Below are 24,131 nucleotides of genomic sequence, written 5' to 3'. Positions count from 1 at the left end.
TTAAAACCTCGTTCATGAATCTCTGTCTTACCATTATATAATCTATCTGAAACCTTCCAGTGTCTCCAGGCCTCTTCCATGTATACAACCTCCTTTCATTGTTCTTGAACCAAGTGTTACCTGAGATTAAGTTATACTTTGTGCAAAGTTCTACCAGTCAGCTTCACCTTTCATTCCTTGCCCCCATTCCATATTCAGCTACTACTTGTCCTTCTCTTTCTTTTGCTATTATCGAATTCCAGTCCCCCATGACTGTTAAATATTCGTCTCCCTTCGCTATCTGAATAATTTCTTTTATCACGTCATACATTTCTTCAATCTCTTCATCATCTGCGAAGCTAGTTGGCATATAAACATGTACTACTGTGGTCGGCCAGGGCTTCATCTCTATGTTGGTTACAATAATGTGTTCACTGTGCTCTTCATAGTAGCTTACCCATGATCCTTTATTTTTATTCATTATTAACCCTACTCCTGCATTAACCCAATTTGATTTTGTATTTATAGCCCTGCATTCACCTGACAATAAATCTTGCTCCTCCTGTCACCGAACTTCACTAATTCTCACTATATCTAACTTTAGGCCATACATTTCTCTTTTTAAATTTTCTGACCTACCAGCCCAATTATGGGACCTGCCATTCCACACTCCGATCTGCAGAACGCCAGTTTTCGATGTCCTCCTGAGTAGTCCCTGCCTGGAGATCCGAATGGGGCACTATTTTATCTCAAGAATTTTACTCAAGAGGATGCCCTCATCGTTTAACCACACAGTAAAGCTGCACGCCTTCGGGAAAAATTATGGCTGTAGTTTCCCCTTGCTTTCAGCCATTCGCAGTACCAGCACAGCAAGGCCGTTTTGGTTAGTGTTACAAGGCCAGATCAGGCAGTCACCCACAACTACTGAACAGGCTGCTGCCCCTCTTCAGGGGCCACACGTTTCTCTGGCCTCTCAACAGATACCCCCCTCCCCATCACTGTGGTTGCACCTACGCTACAAATATCTGTATCACTGAGGAATGCAAGCCTCCCCACCATTGGCCAGGTCCAAGGTTCACGGGGGAGAGGGCAATTGTAATTACACTAATAAATATGTGGCTTAAGGCGCGAGATGTCGCTGAGCTTCTCAAACTGAACAGACAGGGAATGATCATGCAGTTGACCTAACTATGTTGCGCAGCCTTTGCGATCACCTATGTTGTTTGAGAAGATTCAATGTGGTGAGAGTTTGCACTGGATGATTATTCACTCCCATTCCCTCCCACCCATTTAAATTGACTGGTTGACTGTTTGGCAGGCACGACTGCTCTCTCTCTCGTCTCTAACCGTACAGTACGGCCTGTGAGTGGGTGCTGGGAGATGTGGGACATGAAGGCGACCGACAGCAGTGGCTTATAGAAGTTTCCACAATCTCTGACATCTAACTGTGCCAACTACTATGGGGTGGATCATAGTTTAAGTCTACACTATATGATCAAAAGTATCAGGACACCTGGCTGAGAATGACTTATAAGTTCGTAGTAATATGGTGCTGGCCCAACCTTAGCCTTGATGACAGCTTCCACTCTCGCAGGCATACGCTCAGTCATTTGTGCCAATTTATGCCATCACAATTGTGTGATTCTCGAATACCTACAGGGCTTCTAAAAGTATTTTTGTCAAGCTCTATATCATTGCCAAGTCTCTGCTACACCAGCTTGTATAGTAACAGCAGCAAAGCCACCTTCATTTAAACCAATACCACTCCACCTCTCCGCTGCAAGACAAGCCCACTGGGATGCATTGAGAAACACTCAAACCACACACAGCACTGTCACCACATGGACAGAGCGCCTTGCAAACACTTACACTAAGTGATCAAAAGTATCCGAAAACTCCCAAAAACATACGTTTTTTATATAAGGTGCATTTTGCTGCCACCTACTGCCAGATACTCCACATCAGCGACCTCAGTAGTCATTACACATCGTGAGAGAGCAGAATGGGGTGCTCTGCATAACTCACGTGGTCACGTCATTGGGTGTCACTTGTGTCATAAGTCTATACACGAGATCTACACACTCCTAAATATCTCTAGGTCCACTGTTTCCGATGTGATAGCGAAGTGGAAACGTGAAGGGACACATACAGCACAAAAGCACACAGGCTGACCTCGTCTGTTGACTGACAGTCCGCCGACAGTTGAAGAGGGCCATAATGTGTGGAGTGACGAATCATAGTAAACATTGTGACAATCCGATGACAGGGGGTAGGTATGGTGAATGCCTGGTGAACGTCATCTGCCAGTATGTGTAGTGCCAACAGTAAAATTCAGAAGCGGTGGTGATACGGTGTCGTCATGTTTTTCATGGATAGGCTTGCACCCCTTGTTGTTTTGCATTGCACTATCACAGCATAGGTCTACGTTGATGTTTTAAGCACCTTCTTGATTCCCACTGCTGAAGAGCAATTCGGGGATGGCGAGTGAATCTTTCAACATGATCGAGAGCCCGTTCATAATGCACAGCCTGTGGCGGAGTGGTTACACGACTATAACATCCTTGTAATGGAGAGGCCTGCACAGAGTCCTGACCAGAATCCTAAAAAACAGTTTACCAGGTATCCACTGCTTTGTTCAGGACACAATAGGGGTTAATGTGGTTTCTGGTGGCAAATGACAGATAGGAACTTGAGAGAGAGAGAGGAGGGGGGAGAGAGATCAAGTGTTTCATCTGGAATTTTCCAGGTATCGATAACAAAAAGTTGCCATCACTTTATGCTTTGACTGACAGAAAATAACCGTGGGGGGAGGGAGGAGGAAGGGAATAAGGGGACTGGAGGCATATAGGGTGGTTTGCTTGCACTCCCAGCGACCTCTGCTGGTGGTTTTATGAACTAGCTGAAAGAGTATCTGCACAGCAGGGCGGGCACATAGAGCAGCTGCTTCCACTGACCGGATGTGGAAAATGTGTGTCTAGGAACAAAGCAGCAAGTGAATCTGATATCAAATCCCAAAGGAACCCAGAACCCATTATCATGCATTCCTCCTCAGGTGAGTGGCACCTCCCAGTCCAGTGCTCGAGACTCAAAGGGTTGCTGGGGGTCTGGCACATGTGGTGCATTGTGGCATGCACGAAGCAAGTGTATGCAATCGGAAATTTCTTTTTCCCCATATATATCTAGCGGGATCTGTAACAGTGTAACTAGATTTGGTGGGTGTTTTATGACGCAAAGACAACTGTTCCACGCAAAAGGATATCGATGCAATTAATTAATCATTTCGATAGTGTGGAGGGGCTATTCAAAGCAGCTCGTGTTCAGCTACAGAATACCGAGAGTGGTAGGGGGAAAGCGGCGTAGAAGTGAACAATAGATTAAGCAGAGGGAGGAGGTGTGAGGATTTTCCAGAGTGGAGGGCAAAAAGGAAAAGTGACATAGAACCCGCATTCAAAAATGCACAAAATTAAGAAACGGTCCTTGTACCCCCATCCAAAAGTGCACGAAATTCAAAAGTGGCATAGACCTGGATTGGGAAAGGGGAGGGCCACGTGCTGGCTGGGGAGAATCCATGACGTAATCATACGGAGCGGAGAATTAATTTATTGATTCATTAATTAATCTGATACCAAATTGATATAAAGTGGCATTGTTCACGCTTTTCTCCACTACTGACATGCCCACTTGTTCCTCAACCTTTGTGCCACTCACTGGATAGGAGCTGAACCACTTAAGGACATTATGGACAAATCCAGCATGAAAGCCTTTATTGACATGTGGATTTTGCATTTTGGTTGTCCAATGTCCATAATGACTAACCAAGGTCGACAGTTTGAATCGGCTTTTTTCTTCTAGTTGTGCAACATGGGCAACACCCATTGGTTTAGAATGACACCATTTCACCCACAGAGCAACAGTCTCATCGAGCAGTGGCATCACACCTTAAATATTGCTCTCATGTGCCGTGGCAGACTCTGGACAGAGGCACTACTGTGTCTCTGCCAAGACTGTGTACAGCTCACAAACACAACCATGGAGCTTCGTTCACTGAAATTTTGTGCAGTGGAGTGCTCTCCCTGCCTGCTGACTTTGTCTTCCAACAACTGTCAACTACACCTCCCAACTGCCCTGACTTGGTTCCATGAGTAACACATAACATCACCCACCTCCGCATGCCACCCATCTTCATGATTCACATGAAGTATTCCTCCATAAGGCTCTAAAAGATTATGGGTTTGTGGTGTTATACAATGATACAATCCAACCAGCCTTGACACCCACATACTCATGTCCTCATAAAATACTTCGACGGAATGACCATATCTTTGACATACTTTTACAAGGGGAACCTACAAAAGTGTATCAATTGCCTTAAGTTGGCATGGACTCTGCAAGAAACTTTATCAGATGATGGCCCCTTTCAAGTGCTCTCTACTACTCCATCAGACGACTCACCTCCTCCTGGTGACATACACCCAGCTTTTGTATTGTATCAATGCTCACAGCTCCCTTTCTGAATACCTTAACATCAAGTTGATCAACAATGTCACCCTGGTCAAGGAGCAGCATTCAGGCTACCAGACCGTAGGTAGCTCTATAGCCCATTACTTCAAGAGAACCTTTAAGGAACCATACAATGATACCACTGCTCTCATTTGCTTCTCTGCCGATGGTCTCTTCACCACCATGACTGTGCCTACCCTCTTCAGATCATGCACACTAGCCATTGCCACCTGGCCTCAGTTGCCTCTCCACCATCCCTCTAACCTCTGACACCACCATGCAGTCACACCTTGCCCCCCCCCCCCCCCTCCCACCATGCAGTGACAAGTTTCTGTGACTATCACCTGCATGATGTACAGTGTATGCTGCCTCCCCGCACCAATTCTGCTGGAGGTGACATCATGCTCGCCATGTTCATATGGTGCCCTGATTACCTCACTGCCTCTATGTTGTCTCATCACCTTCTGCATTCCACGCATCTTCCCTCACTGCCCAGTGGTGGGAGGGAAGGCTCTGTGGGAACTCCATGACAATAAACAATATTGCTGGTGGTTGATGGGGACCATGTGCTAGTAATCTTTGACAGACAGTTGAGCTGATGGCATCAACCAGGCAAAAGTAATCTGTTTTACCGACTTTGTTATAATAAAATGTGCACTTTTTCAGGTACAGGCTGTGTTATTGAACATTCTACATTCCATCTGTAGTACATAAGTGTCAGAAACATATGCGAATGAAAACATGGTGAAAACGGCTAGTATTAAATAACAGACAGAATTGGACTGATCACTTACAAAGAATGGTTATATCAGACTTCCAAAGCAGCATTTAATTACACACTGAGAGGAAGAAGGGATTGGGGCAACTCAGGAAAACCAGCAGACAACTGTGAAGCCAGAAACAGCAAGAATGAAGTGGGGTAGAAGAAGTACTGATTTGTTTTTATTTATAGACTTACTCAAGATTCTGGTCGGTCACAGGTTCCTCTGGAGGTATGGTGCTTAATTTTGAAACCAAACAATGTACTACTATGCAGGACAGTCATTACTTAATGACTGCACCAATATGAACACTGTTGTGTTTACTAAGGATTTTAATGAGGGTCAAGAGCAGCTTTAAATCTGTAAAGACACAAATAAATTTTGTATTTCCATTTCATCACAACATATACACTCAATGATTAAAGTAAAATGCTGTCATTATATTGAAGTAAAATGTTTCTACAGTACTGATTGTTCTGTAGTAACAAGAACCTCAGTAAGTCTACACTCTCCGTTACATCATTTCAGTCAACGCAGTGTTACTTTATTACAAACCAGTTCAACTTGACCACACTTGCTGTGGCATAGTCTGGTATGACATGAATGGGAAGGTACATAAAAATGTTGTAGCAAATATAGATTCACCAAGGAAACACACAATTCAATTCAATATCCTGCCTGGTGTTGCTGTGGCTATGGGGAATGAAAGATAGAAAGATGAAAGATGTTTTTACAGGAAATCATTTTTTGTTGTGTAACTAGTGGATTATTACATTTTTTGTCTGTTCATTTTCAGCATAAACACAAAGATCAGATGGTTTACTGACTCTACAGCATGCAACGTATTATTTCCCATGAGAAAAGCAATATTTTTCTAGGGTTTTGAAGGGTAAACTAGGTGGGAAAATAGCAAGAAAGTTAAAGGGGGGACGCACTGTCATGAGTGATGCAATACCAGTGGTTATAGGGTTCAGGAAAGACCCTATTTTAGGGTAGTGAGGATACAAATAAACCAAATTTTAAGAGAGGTTAGGACTGAGACACACCCTCAGTTTGAGAAATAAACCAAAAACATAATTCTAGCTTATTACATCAGTATAAACAGCTATTGGTTAAGAATTTTAAACAGTCAGCAGATATTTTAACTCTTCTCAATTTTAACTCAGTCAATGTGAAATGTCAGCTATCTTTATTGCATCAGAATATTCGAGGACTGAGAAATAAAATTAATGAATGAATTGCCTGTGTAGATGAATTAGAGTCTTCAAATCCAGCTGACATAATCTGCCTCTCTGAGCATCATCTGAGCACTGGTGTAGATCTTTTAAGTGTTACAGGGTTTAGGTTAGCATCTCACTTTTGTAGAACAGAAATGAAGAAAGGAGGAGTTGCCACATTCATCAGGAACTGTCATAAATTTAAGAACATAGACATTCATAAATTTTGTCTTGAACAGCACATGGAAGCATGTGCAACAGAAGTAGAATTTCACCAAAAAAATCCTTCATAAAATTAAGTGTACATCAAGCACGTGCAGGTAACTTTAATCTGTTTGTAACCACCTTCAAGCTGTAATGGCCCATTTAACAACCAAAAACAAAGAAATAGTGGTTGCTGGCGATTTCAATGCAGATTTCCTTAAAGACTCTCCCAATAAGAACTTATCTGAGTTAGTAACACTATCATTCAACTTAATTCTCACTGTGAAGTTCCCCACTAGGGTAGCCAATTGCTCACAAACAGCTATTGATAATATCTTTATAGAAAAGTCCAATGAACAAAATTATATTACAAAACCAATAGTTAATGGCCTCTCAGATCATGATATGCAGTTCCTTCTGTTAAATGTTAATACTGAACAGGATATAAAATCTGTTAAATCTGAGCTCAAGAGGGTAACCAACAAGCCAAAAATTGATTATTTTAGGGCACTCCTGGGCTGTTGTTTACAGTGCTCATGGCATGAATGAAAAGTATAACACTTTTGCTAATGCACACCCACACAATTTTCAAATTCAAAAGGTGTGACAGTAATCTAGGAACATCGAGAGAATTAAGAAATTCCGTCGAAAAATGTTCTACTTCACTTTGTCCATCAAGAAATCAATGGATCTGTATGTCACTGTTTTACATGTGATTCTGTTTAGAATGATGTTCGTATCATGAAAAACGAGATTTTTAGCCGCTACAATGGGTCTTCTGCTGGACTATGCGGGATTTAGATAATTTGTTTCGTTGCTTTGGAAAACCTTGTCAACTATTGCTTCTTTTGAGTTCACAGTGTTGCAGAAATTAGACATGATTGTATAGTCAAAACACTTCTCAAATGTAAGAACAAGCGCATGTTTAAATGCGAGGCTGTGTCCATATTTCAAGTCAATCGACAAACAACTTTAGAGTTTACGAGCACAAGCATATTTAAGCCAAAATTTTTTTTATGTAAAGTGATAAGTCGTTACAAGGAATTGCTCAATGCTAGAATGAGAGTCTTATCGCACAGTTCAAAAACATTTTGTCACTTTACAAATTATTTATTTAATTAGTTAAAGACTGAGCTCACTATTTTGTCATGACACTAGCTTTCAACCCACATTAAAAAAGCTCTCGTACAGCTTACTGGTAAGCTTCGGGTGACACTAGCTTCACACTACGAAAAACTTCTCTTGACGTCATCTTGAAAGTGGTGCTTCCAACTTCGTCTTGCGAAAACGATTTGGATGTGGTTGTGTGGAAGAAAGGGGAGGCTCACATATAAATAATTCATACATGTGGAAACCCGGTTCTACTCATCTTTAATTTTCGTAACTAGGCGCGATACTGCGCAAGAAGTGTGTTTCCATGCACGTACAAGTAATTCATGCCTGCGAACACCTGGCTTAAAATCAAGAAGACACAGAAGCATGTAATTAACTACAATCCACTTCCGATATTATCAGACGAAGCCACTCTTCCCCCATCACTGTCAACGTCAAAAATTTCTTCTCAAGAAACCTTAAATCTGACCTACTATTCCGTTCCATTGATCGACTGTATGAATGCCTCCATTTGGAATGCATTGTAGAAGGTCTTGACGTACTGTTCCATCCCGACCCGTTTCGTCTAGGCTGAGTTTTCAACCTACCTTTTGTTGAATATATTCATTTGGGCCTCCCCCCATGAACCATGGACCTTGCCGTTGGTGGGGAGGCTTGCGTGCCTCAGCGATACAGATGGCCGTACCGTAGGTGCAACCACAACGGAGGGGTATCTGTTGAGAGGCCAGACAAACGTGTGGTTCCTGAAGAGGGGCAGCAGCCTTTTCAGTAGTTGCAGGGGCAACAGTCTGGATGATTGACTGATCTGACCTTGCAACATTAACCAAAACGGCCTTGCTGTGCTGGTACTGCGAACGGCTGAAAGCAAGGGGAAACTACAGCCGTAATTTTTCCCGAGGACATGCAGCTTTACTGTATGATTAAATGATGATGGCATCCTCTTGGGTAAAATATTCCGGAGGTAAAATAGTCCCCCATTCGGATCTCCGGGCGGGGACTACTCAGGAGGATGTCGTTATCAGGAGAAAGAAAACTGGCGTTCTACGGATCGGAGCGTGGAATGTCAGATCCCTTAATCGGGCAGGTAGGTTAGAAAATTTAAAAAGGGAAATGGATAGGTTAAAGTTAGATATAGTGGGAATTAGTGAAGTTCGGTGGCAGGAGGAACAAGACTTCTGGTCAGGTGACTACAGAGTTATAAACACAAAATCAAATAGGGGTAATGCAGGAGTAGGTTTAATAATGAATAGGAAAATAGGAATGCGGGTAAGCTACTACAAACAGCATAGTGAACGCATTATTGTGGCCAAGATAGATACGAAGCCCACACCTACTACAGTAGTACAAGTTTATATGCCAACTAGCTCTGCCGATGATGAAGAAATTGAAAAAATGTACGATGAAATAAAAGAAATTATTCAGACAGTGAAGGGAGACGAAAATTTAATAGTAATGGGTGACTGGAATTCGAGTGTAGGAAAAGGGAGAGAAGGAAACATAGTAGGTGAATATGGATTGGGGCTAAGAAATGAAAGAGGAAGCCGCCTAGTAGAATTTTGCACAGAGCACAACTTAATCATAGCTAACACTTGGTTTAAGAATCATGAAAGAAGGTTGTATACGTGGAAGAACCCTGGAGATACTAAAAGGTATCAGATAGATTATATAATGGTAAGACAGAGATTTAGGAACCAGGTTTTAAGTTGTAAGACATTTCCAGGGGCAGATGTGGACTCTGACCACAATCTATTGGTTATGACCTGTAGATTAAAACTGAAGAAACTGCAAAAATGTGGGAAATTAAGGAGATGGGACCTGGATAAACTGAAAGAACCAGGGGTTGTACAGAGTTTCAGGGAGAGCATAAGGGAACAATTGACAGGAATAGGGGAAAGAAATACAGTAGAAGAAGAATGGGTAGCTCTGAGGGATGTAGTAGTGAAGGCAGCAGAGGATAAAGTAGGTACAAAGACGAGGGCTGCTAGAAATCCTTGGGTAACAGAAGAAATATTGAATTTAATTGATGAACGGAGAAAATATAAAAATGCAGTAAATGAAGCAGGCAAAAAGGAATACAAACGTCTCAAAAATGAGATCGACAGGAAGTGCAAAATGGCTAAACAGGGATGGCTAGAGGACAAATGTAAGGATGTAGAAGCTTATCTCACTAGGGGTAAAGTAGATACTGCCTACAGGAAAATTAAAGAGACCTTCGGAGAGAAGAGAACCACGTGTATGAATATCAAGAGCTCAGATGGCAGCCCAGTTCTAAGCAAAGAAGGGAAGGCAGAAAGGTGGAAGGAGTATATAGAAGGTTTATACAAGGGCGATGTACTTGAGGACAATATTATGGAAATAGAAGAGGATGTAGATGAAGACAAAATGGGAGATACGATACTGCGTGAAGAGTTTGACAGAGCACTGAAAGACCTGAGTCGAAACAAGGCCCCCGGAGTAGACAACATTCCATTAGAACTACTGACGGCCTTGGGAGAGCCAGTCATGACAAAACTCTACCAGCTGGTGAGCAAGATGTATGAGACAGGTGAAATACCCTCAGACTTCAAGAAGAATATAATAATTCCAATCCCAAAGAAAGCAGGTGTTGACAGATGTGAAATTACCGAACTATCAGTTTAATAAGCCACGGCTGCAAAATACTAACGCGAATTCTTTACAGACGAATGGAAAAACTGGTAGATGCAGACCTCGGGGAAGATCAGTTTGGATTCCGTCGAAATGTTGGAACACGTGAGGCAATACTGACCTTACGACTTATCTTAGAAGAAAGATTAAGAAAAGGCAAACCTACGTTTCTAGCATTTGTAGACTTAGAGAAAGCTTTTGACAATGTTGACTGGAATACTCTTTTTCAAATTCTGAAGGTGGCAGGGGTAAAATACAGGGAGCGAAAGGCTATTTATAATTTGTACAGAAACCAGATGGCAGTAATAAGAGTCGAGGGGCATGAAAGGGAAGCAGTGGTTGGGAAAGGAGTGAGACAGGGTTGTAGCCTCTCCCCGATGTTATTCAATCTGTATATTGAGCAAGCAGTAAAGGAAACAAAAGAAAAATTTGGAGTAGGTATTAAAATTCATGGAGACGAAGTAAAAACTTTGAGGTTCGCCGATGACATTGTAATTCTGTCAGAGACGGCAAAGGACTTGGAAGAGCAGTTGAACGGAATGGACAGTGTCTTGAAAGGAGGATATAAGATGAACATTAACAAAAGCAAAACGAGGATAATGGAATGTAGTCAAATTAAATCGGGTGATGCTGAGGGAATTAGATTAGGAAATGAGACACTTAAAGTAGTAAAGGAGTTTTGCTATTTAGGAAGTAAAATAACTGATGATGGTCGAAGTAGAGAGGATATAAAATGTAGACTGGCAATGGCAAGGAAGGCGTTTCTGAAGAAGAGAAATTTGTTAACATCGAATATAGATTTATGTATCAGGAAGTCGTTTCTGAAAGTATTTGTTTGGAGTGTAGCCATGTATGGAAGTGAAACATGGACGATAACTAGTTTGGACAAGAAGAGAATAGAAGCTTTCGAAATGTGGTGCTACAGAAGAATACTGAAGATAAGGTGGATAGATCACGTAACTAATGAGGAGGTATTGAATAGGATTGGGGAGAAGAGAAGTTTGTGGCACAACTTGACTAGAAGAAGGGATCGGTTGGTAGGACATGTTTTGAGGCATCAAGGGATCACAAATTTAGCATTGGAGGGCAGCGTGGAGGGTAAAAATCGTAGAGGGAGACCGAGAGATGAGTACACTAAGCAGATTCAGAAGGATGTAGGTTGCAGTAGGTACTGGGAGATGAAGCAGCTTGCACAGGATAGAGTAGCATGGAGAGCTGCATCAAACCAGTCTCAGGACTGAAGACAACAACAACAACAATTCATTTGGGTTCAAGAACTATGCTTGTTCCATGAGTGTCATGGTTAAGTAGCATGTGACAAGTTTAGACTGTCGGAATGCTGGTGCTAATTTTAAAATAGTCAGATTACTGCAATAATCGATAGTTTTCGATTCTTGGTATGACCACGACACCTCTACGGAACTAAAAAATCAACTAATCAATATGGCGGTATTTGGCGTTGGCTTGGTTAGTGATGGAGAAATTTCTTTTATTATATTAAGCATCATATATTCGAGGTTATTGCATAAATCTTTGTCTCATTAACATTTGGCGTTTGCTCTTCACACCATAAATGATCTGTATATGTAACCTTCTTTTAGAAAGGAGTGGTTATAATATATTTTTGTTAGTCATGTTATGGATCTCGAAAGTTTTGCTAAACGTATATAAATTAGTGCGCATGTGGTAAGAAATATATTTGCTGATCCACTTTGTAGCAAGTAAGGTGGAGTTCGCAAAACAAGTATTAAGGCAGTAATGCCCATCTCACATGTAAGAAGGAAAGTCGTTTTTAATTATGTCATAATTCTCCCCTGTTACTTTATCTAAATGAATGTGGTGTTGCCGTCCCCCCCCCCCCCCCCCCCCCCCCCCGAAAAATAAGAAGTAGTGGTTCTGATGACATAACCATGATAGCCAGATGTCAAGTTTAGGTTGGAAGGTGGCAATTAGTGAATAAGTCTGCAAATGAATGTTCTTGTACTAGGTGATTCGTATGGTAGCTTAATATCTGCGTTCGCACCATATTTAACGCTCATTTTGCCATAAAAACTATGTTTTCAAGAAATCTAAATTGGTGTAAGTTATTGTGATGAAGATTTAGTACACAAACCACCCCACACACGCTATGAGGTTACATTACATTTACCCAACTGTAAGCGCCTCAAGATGTTTTTTAGGGAGATGATGGTTATTCAGTATTTCGACATTAGTTCTGGAATGTAGTATTTAACAAAAATGTGTGTGGCGGGCCGAATGTTTTATAATGGAAGTATAGGATTTATGCTCACTAATTCGAAACATGTCATGTTACGTACTGCACAAAAGCCTAGGCTAGAATGTAATTGTGATTCCTCTCCACTCCTTTCCTGCCCCCTTCCCTCAAATCTGTGTTAGGGTGATAGACATCTGTAGTGTAGCCTGAGGTATGCAGTAAGTTAGGTGGCAATATGCATCATTTCTCAAGAAAATTTTGCACATCCTCCCATTATCACTTTTTCAAATGGGTTTTAACTGCCTATTGAGGTATTAAAATAGCATTCTGCTCGTAGAGGAAATGTACTGCTAGATGTTGTGGTGTCTTCTTGTAATTATACAAGGCAGGAACACTATTTACATAGAAGATTGGTGCAGTATTTCAGCACGTATTTCTTCCCATTTACTTTTGAAATTGTTTTGAAACTTGGTAAAAAGGGGTTAATTGAAATAGCATTTCTGATAAATAGTTATTTAGCTTTGGGATGTAATGTATTGTGTGGAGGATCACTGTTTGATGTTTCTGATTGTATGTTTGAAAAATGGAACTATTTCGTGCAAAGTTTTAAACAGCTTTGAAGTAAATATTGAAGTGTGTCATAAGTAGCAGTTTCATAAGTATCATTTGCCTGTAGACATCTACAGGATAGGTAGGATAATGCACCCCTCCCGACCTGAGGCTGGTGATAATTTTATCAACTTCTTTTGATTACCTGATGAAACTGCAAAAAGGTTTATTTGTGTCAAAGGTAAACTGAATTTTTTACATCTACAGATAGGGAACTACAACAATCATTTGTTTTGCATGATATAGTCTCTGTACACTTCAAAACTTTTTACCTAGTACTATACCTATATATCTGGATGCTGTTTCTGTTGTCAAACTCATCATCCAGTTAAAAGTTTGATAGACTTCTGGCCTTCCATAGTCTATCATTTACATTTTAATTTTGTCCTTACTTGCTACTAAATTCTTAACTTTTTTCACAGTGCCCCCTTATCAGAATTTGGGTTTGTTGTAATTGATTTGACAGGGTCCAAGTTTTAGTGCAATACAATGGCTGCAGAAATTCAGTTTTGGGAACCTCTTAGTGAGTCCCATATCAATAATTGGACCTTTTAGGGCTCTTGCATTGAAGATATCTCGTTTTCACCCGAACCATTGTATAGTTTAACATTGATTCCAAGGTAGGTGAGTTCTTTATCCTCTTGTACCATTGTGTTTTAGACATTGTATACAGTCTCCTTTCTGCAATTAGTCAGCTTCATCTGAACTGTATTAAGCTGTTATGTTAAATCCTAAAAGATATTTCAAAAACCTAAAAGCTTTGCTGTACGACTTTATGGTGATGACTTCCTTGAGGTCTTTGAACCAACTACGTGTATAACACAAATATTTTGTACATCTCCCTATTTATAAGTTTGTTAGGTGTCAGTGTGGAGCACCGTTAAGGCAAAGCTAAGAAAGTTTTCAATGTGTGCAACTTTCAGCATTTGCTATCACTCTAGTTGTAGCATCTAGATTGCCTGTCACCAAAACTTTCTGTAATGTAAGTTAACAAGGAAATTCTTTTGACTGAATGAGGATGAGTGAGACAGTATCTCCTATCATGATATATTTTCTTTGTCATGGTGATGCAACACCACATTACACAAATAATAACATCATTTTCACAGGAATTTCAAGTTGGAATGTTCCATCTTGTGCAGCTGCATATTTGTGTGAGGATGTAAGCCAGTTAAAACATTGTTGATGTAATATTGTAGAGTACTTTCAATTTTGGTGAGATGGTGTTCAGATGCATTCATGCCTTTCCTATAAGAGAGGGACTGAAGGTGAATGAATTTAGCATATGCATGAAAGAGATAAAATATCTTTTTTAACTGGTACACTATTTTCTGTCTCTGCAAGAAATGCTTTTCAAAACTTCTGAATGCAAGTGGCACAAAATTACATGTGAAGTAAATAATGTTCAATTACTACATTTATTTGTCTGAAAGCGAATGAATTTAAAATCTGCATGAAAGAGCTAAATTACTATTCTCTCTGCCCACAATAGATGCATTCCAAAACTTCTGATTTAGATGTGCTAAATCTACTTACCAAATGGCATTAGGTGGAAACACCCACAAAAGTTAAGGAAATGTGTAAACTTTCAGAGCTAGTGGCTTCTCCTTCTGGGGACAAAAGAAGGGGAAGGAAGGAGGATGAAGGAAAAGGAGTGATGAGATTTATAAAATGGGGAGAATTACAGAAAAGTCGCTCAGAAACCCAGGTCAGGGGATACTGGCTGGGATGAGAAGAAAATACTGATCGTTGGGACTGTAATGGATGAAATTTGAAAAATGAGAACCTGGAGGTGGAAGATAGGTAATAAACAAGACAAGACATTACTGACAAAACATCGTGCAAGAGTTAATGAATGTATTACATGTATTTGGCATGTGGGGCAGGGGGGTTGCCAGGAAAATTGACAGGTCATAAAGTAAAAAATAGCCAGGTCTGAAAGTCAAATGTGTAGAAAACCAGAAAGGAGCAAAAAAGAATGTAAATTAAGGTCAGTTGGGTGGCGAGAACCAAGGACACTTCTGTGTATAGCATCTGCTGTCAAAGTCCCATCCCTGAGATGCAGACTTACCTTCATTCCCGCCTTAAAACCTCAGGCCCCTAACAAGGGCTAACACCTCAATCCATTGACTTCTTACTCCACCCAAATCATGTGCACACTTACCTTTTATCTGATTCTTAAGAGCTTCAAACCCAATCAACCTCACTGTCCCATAGTTGTTGGCTTCAGAGCATCTACTGAATGTATATATGCCTTATTTGATCAACACCTGCGACCTATAGTACAAAGACTCGCCTTCTTTATTAAAGACACTACCCATTTTATAGATTGTCTGAAATCTGTGCCCATTCCTCTCCTACCATACATCTTGCTTGCCACTGTTGATGCCACCTCCCACTTTACCAACATTTCCCATGGACATGGTCTTGACTGGCTGCTGAATATTACTTTAAGCAGCACTCACCTGATTCCAAACCTATGATGTCCTTCGTGATCACCTTAATCAACGTTATACTTTGCTAGCCTTTTGATGCGTTGCTTCAAGGGGGCACTCCTGGGGTTCATAGGTGTTCAGCCTGATTTGGTTTAGATGCATTGTTGACAACTTGGCTGTATGGACTCATTGTGAGACCGACCTAAAAATTTTGGAATCTCTAAATACAGTCTTCCAATTAAATTTTGCATGGTCATATTCCATGCCAGTTTCCTTGATGATTTCATTCTCACCAAGGGTCTGCTACACACTTACTAACAAGGAACAGACTTACATTTTGTCAGTTTCACATCAAACATTCTCTCCCATACACCCCTGGCATTTGAGGCAAATGTAATTGTTAAGTTGCAGACTCTTTACATCTATACACAGCCATTCTCACCATGACCTTAACAGGGTGTAATTATGCCACCCCAGACTAGTTCACAAGCAGATTTACTGAGCCATCAAGTCCAGTTCTGGTATTGCTGATACCTCCACAAAACAAGAGTACACCTCTTGTCACTCAGTACGATCATGGTTGAATGTATTAAAACTTTGGTGCCCAAGCCTGAACATAGCTCAGGCCATGATTTTCTTGATGCACGAGCAAACTATTGCTCAAAAACTGTTCTTATTTGTATGAGAAAAATGTACAGACATTTGCTACCTGTCCCAGTTTCCATCATTTATTTTGAAAGAACTATTAACAAATGTAACAGCTGGTGTCACAAGTGGTTGAGCAAGTATATGATTGTGTTAATGTACTTTTGTGCATGTACTCATTAGGTTTCACAGTTTGCTGTAATTCTGCTGCAAATATGTCACGTTTGTGGAATGAGCAAGAAATTTTGAAAGCTCAAGAGGAAGAAATTGCTCAGTAACTCACCTTGCACTTTATTTTTAAATGCAAAACACTAATCAGCAACTTGTACAATGTTATGACTTCCTAAAATCACACCCTCCCACTGCATCCCCAACTCCACATTATACTCCTGACCCCATGCTTCTATATTCGTGACTGTCCACATTGTAAGATTATATACCAGCCCGGTAACTGGCAAAGCATATACTATTGAAGGGAGAGCCACCTGTGACAATGAATATACTAACTGTTATGTAAACTCTGTTTGGCCTTTTACATTGGTATGACTACCATCAAGTTATCAATTAGGATGAACGGGCATGCAAGGAGTATACTTGCAACACATAATATCCTGCTTCAAAGCATGCTCAGCAACATGGCAGTCATGACCTTGGCACCAGTTTCATCACATGTGCTATTAGGATTCTCCCCTCGACACCAGTTTCTCAGAACTATGCAAGTGGGAACTAGCATTAAAACATGTCCTTGGTGTTCGCAAACACCTGATCTTAATTTATGTTAATTTCTTCAGTCCCAGCATTTCTCTTAAACAGCTATTCCTTTCTTCAATTCCTCTTCTATACACTTTTTCTGAGCTGTTTATATTTTCCTTCCCCTGCACCCCCCACCATCCCAACATGTATAATACACTTAGCTTTCTGCTCTTTACGAACTCTTCCATGTTTTGTCAGTAATGCCTGTCTTGCTTGTTTATCTTCCACCTTTAAGCTCCCAGAATGAAACGAAAACACTTGCTCCCATCTCTTGTGCATTTAATTTATTTACACAACCAGTTTTCGTGTTCCATTATGCCTATATCATCTTCAGGCTCCTTGACCAATGTAAATTGGGAGGAGTCATATGTGTGTACTACAAATTTTTCCTCCTGGCCAACAACTATGTCTCGTCAGCTGTTAGTTTTCTAAAGTGTTGGTACAGTTAATTGTAAATATATATTTCTGGGCCATATTTACTCTTCTTTTTACTATTTGTCCAGTCACTGTCGTCATATATCCTTAATGCAAATCATCAGTTGGTGTAGTGACATCATTGTTAATCAGTACTTTCTGCTTCATATCCTTTTTAGTTTCACTGTAATAGATTTTCAGGCTAACTTTTAGGAATATTAGACAGTAGTCATTGACTTTGACCAATGATGTAAGAAACATGTGACAAATGTCATAAACATCATAGGAACTACATAATGTGATCTCAGATTTTTTTCTATGCCAATTAATGACCAAATTAAAAATGGACACCACAAGATGACATCAAAGCAGCCATTAACATTATGTCACTGGTCAAAGCAGAAGACTAGTATCAAATATCCCTCTTGACCCCAGTATGTTAAGAACAAAACATAGGTGTTTCAGATATATTCCACTGAAAAAAAGCATCATTTCCCCAGTTTAAGGATCAAAAAGCTTTCTCTAAGACAGCTGAAAATAGTTTTGGTGCTATTGAATTCCCTTGCCTGTATTTGTTCTGGACTTTCCATAAAGAAGGGAGCAATGGAAGCTCTACTAGTGAAGTTTATAGTCTTCATTATATTAATATGGGTTGAATCAGTGCAGTGTTTACAGATTTGCTTGGAAAATTACTATCTCAAAATATATTCTAGATAAAATACTCTTTGCTCAATTCTATTATTTATTCACAACTCACTGATACTCCATTGTGCTATATTCAAATCTGAAAGCCACATTGCTTCTTTGCCTATGGTTTTTTCTGTGTGGTTAATGGTAATTGTAGTGAATATTTTGGACAGGAGGCTACGTCTTTGCTGTGTGCCATTTATTGTTAAGTAGAATAATTAAAGTATTGTTCAAGTTTTGGAAATTGTCTTCTACCATATACATTCTGTAATGTCACAAGCTCATTTCATATGACTTTGCCTCTAGAAGGTCCTGTTCCCTTGTCTTTCCCTTTAACATCAATGGCTTTAAGATACAGTAGATATTCATTACTAATTTGCATGTGTATATATAATTTTTCTTGGCCAGGAGCTTTTGTGGGGTGTGCACTTCACATATCAGAACTGAAAGGCTATCTTTATGTATGACAATTTTGCAGTGATCTTCCAAGGTGGAGCAGTTTTCTGTTTGCATGAAAAGCAAATCTGAGTGTGATATGAAAAGATTGCTGTAATATTTCAGTTGCTGGCACTGTCAGTCCACTGCAATGACCTTTTTCTGACCAGTTTCAGGATTTTTGTACGAGGACTAACATTTGATACATGTTTGATGAGATGACAATCCATTACAGACACTGCATCAGAACTCAAGTTGTTTTACAGAAAAAAATAGCATGCACGAGTGGCAACTTGGGAAACATGAATTGTTTGTTGCTGAATATGGTAAGTATCATATTGCATGCTTTTTCCCCCAATAAATTCACTTCATATTGGAGGTAGCCTACAGATCCAGCTCTGTATGGAAATTATCACAGTGAATAAGAAGAGTCATGTGACTGCCTTCAAATTTAACACCTACCCTCACTTTATTACCATATTGACATAGGTCTCAGCTTCCATTGTGGGAATGGCAGAATGGAAACAAGGTCTCATCAGGATGTTAAAAATGAAGAACCAGGGTTATTTACAACAAAGACTTTATTTTGACCAGATAAAACTGATTACATGAAAATGACACTCATGGCAACCATCCAAGTATTTTCCATACTGATCTGGAAGAAAGACAAAATTGCTAACAACAAAATTTTAATATTTATGTAATTATATCACGGATAACTATCAGTGTAAAGCCTTGAATTCGTTGAACATTTCATACTGCAAAATGTTAGCAAATTGACAAATTTAAACATAAATTCATATTTTCACATTATGGTCACCTCTACCCGCCCCAGATTATTTTAGTAAGGTTATTGAAACTATCATTTATGAAGATATTACAGTTTTGCTCTCCACTCAGTAAATGCACTTATGAAACACTAGCTCAGTGTATCGAATTTATAAGGCAACTAGCAAAACATACCCATTAATTCCACGAAGTGGGAGCCAAGGACTGGAACACAGGGTGAAAAAGGTGCCAGAGATTTCAGTAAAATAACTTCAAAATATAATGTACACAATTTATTTTTGTGCTGTACAAAACTTTACACAAGGAAGGACTATACACTTTACATAATGCTGCACAGGCCTGACAGTTCTGTTCCACGTGTAACAGGAGGCAGCTCAGTCATCTTCAGTCCAACCAAACGAGGTTTAAGAGAAACAGGTTCAACACCAGGTGGTGGTGGTTGGAAAGTTTCACAGGTCACAACAGGCACTGTAACTGATTCTGCCTGTGCAGTAATATCAGTTGACAGTGGCCTTGTGGGTAGTGGGGAATGTGGTTCTTCTGCTGAAGTATCTCCGTCACTTTCGGCCACTGCTGGTACAACAGCAGGAGCAGGCATTTTTCCAATATTTATTTTTATGCGGCCTGTTGACAAGGCTGGTGGTTGAGTCGGAGCATCCTCAAACTGAACATTACCGTCTATGGTACAGGCAACTGCAGCCAGAGTAGTATCCACAACAGATGGTAAAAGTAATGGAGGTGGTGTCTGAGGACCCATATCTTCATTCATACCTGAAAGCAATTTCCTGGGATTGTAAATGTGCTTTTGATATAAATATTGTGTATAGTGCCACAAGATTCAAGGCACTAAACAGTGACACAGACAACAGCAATAGTAACAGTAACAAATTATATAGGAACATCAGGTCTGGTTTAGTTTGACATAAACAATTACTGCAACAAATCTCTAAGATATAAAAATACTTTGGAACCAAAAATTCATACAACAGTTTCTCAGACACCCCACTGCAATATATTGACTTACACTGCAGATTTTTTATTACCTGCTAATCCAAGTGAAGCCTTAATTTTTCCTAAATAAATGACCATGCACAATATACACAGAACAGGTCAGAGAAGACCTGTCAAGTATTGGCAAGGAAATATATTTCCAGTTTGACTTTTCTATCTGTCACACATTTTATTTTATTGGGTAAGTGGTCCAAAATTTTGGCGGCAGCACTGTGCATTGCTTTGTGCTGAAGACAACCTTAACATAGATTAATATTTTTTCTTCTTGTATTATAATAATGTGCACCATTGTTACATCTTAACTGCAATGGATAATGTACAACAAACTTCATGAGGGATTAAATATACTGTGAAGAAGTAATCCAAATGCATAATTCAAACAGATGTCTTCAAGATGATTGTGAGTGGGCACCACATTTTATTCTTACATAATATTTTTGAGGAATGAACAATTTCTTTCTTCAGTATGAGTTGTCCCATACAACAGTGTTGAATGAAAATATTATTGTTAAAGAAGTTCTGAAATGTGATTTTTCCAGCTTAAATTCTCGTCACTTTGGACACTAACAAAATTTTAAATTTTCACCCTAGGTTTGTTACATTTCCTCACCATGTGTAACATTTATCACTGGTGTGATACCTCTGGATATGAGAAATGACTGTCATGTCTTTCTGAAATGGAGGCTATTTGCAGAAAAAAAAAACACAATTTCTCCTGTTGTTGTAACATTCACAATTTCTCCTGTTGTTGTACGTGTCTTTGAACTGATTACAATCCCTGTGCCTACCACACAAAGACCATTCTGCTTCCTTTATGTTAGGCAAACGGTTGTTCAAATATATTGAGAAATAATGGTGGATCTAAGACTAAGCCTTGTGTAACCCCTCAAAAGTTATTTCTCCCCAGTCCGAAGACTCTCCCTTGCTTACGCTGGTTGAATTAAATAAGTACATGACATCAGCCATTGGTTGGCTACACCAATTCCATAAAAGCTATATTGTCTATGAGAATATCGTAATTCACAGTCAAATGCTTTAGACAGGTCACAGAAAATACTAGTTGCTGCTTGTAAAGTGTGGTGAGTGTACATGTGAATGGCACACTCAATTGAGCTACTTGTAAAAATCCTTGAAGATGTTGTTGTTGCTGCTTAGGTGGGATGCAACTGGCACGCAAGATAGCAAAGCGATACAACAACAATGGACGGAACAGGCGTGACCAAGAATCGATTGGTGGTCGTTACAATGAATGTCATGCAAACAATTAACTGTTAATCATACTGTTACTCTGATCTCATGTTTGAATTACCTCACTACATGAAGCATAACTATGCGAAAGATTTGTTGCTACTGGAAATGAACATAGATTAGTAATTATTTTCCTATTCCCTTCTATGAACATGTCTTCTAAAAAAAATGATACTCCCCAAGTAAAAAATTTGATCAGGAGAGGTGTAAAGCATCTCGTCCTACTGTCAAATCACACAAACTATAGTTGGGTTGGTTAATTCAGAAATTTTTCTTAATGTCCTGCAAAATCTCCTCAAACTATTAATGGCAAGCATTTATAAACATTTCTTACAAGATCATGCTTGGGATACAAACCATCCATTATATCAATATACAGAATCTGCAAGAGATTGCCTCATAGCAACAAAGCATAGTCATAATTAAATGGAGATTGATATTACCTTCAGTATCATCATTTTCTGTCTTCACCTTGGGTTCTGCTGTCTCCTCTGTCTGCTCTGCCTCTGTACTTTCCATGGGTTCCTCCTTAACATTCAACTTCTTTACATCTTCTGCCAGGTCATTTTCACTGGCTTCATCTTTTACTTCTGCTTTAACAGTTTCTTTCTCATCAGGCTGCTCATTTTCAGAAGTTGTCTTTGCTTCTTCTGTGCATTCAGTTTTTTCAGCTGAGATTTCTTCCTCAATTTTTTTGGTTTCTTCACCATCTACTTGGTCAGGCTCTTTCACTGGCTGCTCGTCTAAATTACTTGTACTTTCTTGATTTTCTGCATCCTCTGCAATAGATGATGCTTCTTCAGCTGCTGCTGCCTCCGATGCCTGTAACAATTGAAGAAGATCCTGAAGCAAACACACAAGTTGAAAATATGACCTCTCTTCTGTCTCTAAAACCAAAATTGTTGGCTTTGCATATACGCTATTATTACACTCTCTAAAAGAATTTGAACTAGGGCCTCTTTTGGCTTTTATTCTACCAAAGCAACTTATCTGTTTCAGTCAAGCACGACTGTTCCAGCTTGAATGCTTGTATGTGGACAAACACCTCCAGGCTAGTAGCTAAAACATGGACAGCCAGAGTGATGGGCTGCGACTGACATTATCATACTGTGCCAACCAAGAGCTCACATTTGGGGGTAGCCAGATCTCTCCTGCATGTTAATGCAGCGATGTTAACAATATTGGTCTGTAATTATGCAGGCCCATTCTTTTTACCTTTCTTGTATACAGATTTTAACTGCCACATTTTTCCCATTGCTTGTGGCTTAGGGCAAGAGGTTTGCAATAAATGCAAGCTAAGAGTATGTACTGCAGAATAGGTTCTGTAAAACTGAATTGGAATTCCATTTGGACCTGGCAACTTATTTGTTTCCAACTCTTTCAGCTCCTTTTGTATGCCATGAATGCCTATTTCTATGTCCTCCATGCGGAACCTGTGCAAGTCAAATGATATTATGTTTGTATAATCCTTTTCTTAGATGTAATTCTTCAGATTTTCCTTTGCTGCCTTCTTCTGCAACCCCCGACCGATTGACGAGTGACTGGACAGAAGCCTTTGACTCACTTAGCTACACTGCCTCTAAGTAGTGGTATAGTTAGACTAGGCAATTTCACCTAAACACTGGAAATGAAGTCCCTCTTAAAATTTCTTTCACAAGCTGCAAAAACGATATTTTACTTCTCCAGGTGAAGACAGTCACTAATCTCATAAGATATGTATGGCCAAGTTGTTCTTGTTACCAACATGACAAAGCTACTATGGATAAAATTACATCTCCTACACCTAAACAAAGTGACTCCGTAAAATGTCGCAACATGTTGTACAAATTATACTGCTATAGACAGGAAGTTGTTGAAGTGTGGGCTTTTCATGTCCACCAAGAACTTCTCATATTGTTCTTCACCATACACACTCTCTACGAAGACTCTTGGCAATGTGGTTGAATCAATGCTAATCGAAGGACCTTGACCAGCACTGACACCTTCCCGGTCAATGCCAACCTTCGTTAGTAGATAGCAGCAAGCCACCTTGTTTTGTAAATGTAACCATATGACTGCTTAATGTGCCTTATAACAAATTCTTGAGTAATTTCAACAATAGTAATCTAATACTAAGTAAGTAGTGTGAACAAGACAGAATTGTGACAACAATTCAAATGTATGCTATCACAAGAAAAATATCAGACTCTGAAACCAGACTACTCATATGGAAATCTTGTTAAAGGGTGTATATTACTGTGTTCCATTTTTCAAGAAAATTGAACCATAAATCATATAATGCATGACTTGTACTAAGCCAAGTGGAGCTCTTGAACCCTTAAAAAAAAGGGGAGGGGGGGACTTTGGCTATACATAAACTTGTAATTTAATAGTTCCAGATCTGTTTAGAATGTACTTAATGAGGCAAGTACCTGCTAATTGTGGTGGTGGTGGTGGTGGTGGTGTTAGTGAAGTGGTATCAACTGACACA

At 39.7% G+C, this 24,131-nt stretch overlaps 1 protein-coding gene across 3 annotated transcripts in view; it reads right to left on the bottom strand.

Annotated features, from left to right (window-relative positions):
- Positions 1 to 19,659: 19,659 nt before the first annotated feature.
- LOC126282102 (pre-mRNA cleavage complex 2 protein Pcf11-like) overlaps positions 19,660 to 24,131 on the bottom strand; it is a 137,074-nt gene continuing 132,602 nt past the window's right edge. For all 3 annotated transcript variants that reach the window (XM_049981562.1, XM_049981563.1, XM_049981564.1), the window contains exons 19-20: positions 22,105 to 22,483; positions 19,660 to 20,173 (exon numbers count right to left, since the gene is read on the bottom strand). In XM_049981562.1, coding sequence (XP_049837519.1) covers positions 19,722 to 20,173; positions 22,105 to 22,483 — 831 coding nt within the window. In that variant the 3' untranslated portion in view covers positions 19,660 to 19,721. The remainder of the gene's footprint in view (positions 20,174 to 22,104; positions 22,484 to 24,131) is intronic.

Source organism: Schistocerca gregaria, chromosome 7 (genome assembly GCF_023897955.1).
Source record: "Schistocerca gregaria isolate iqSchGreg1 chromosome 7, iqSchGreg1.2, whole genome shotgun sequence".
NCBI lineage: Eukaryota > Metazoa > Arthropoda > Insecta > Orthoptera > Acrididae > Schistocerca > Schistocerca gregaria.
This window is presented reverse-complemented; position numbering and strand designations above follow the sequence as displayed.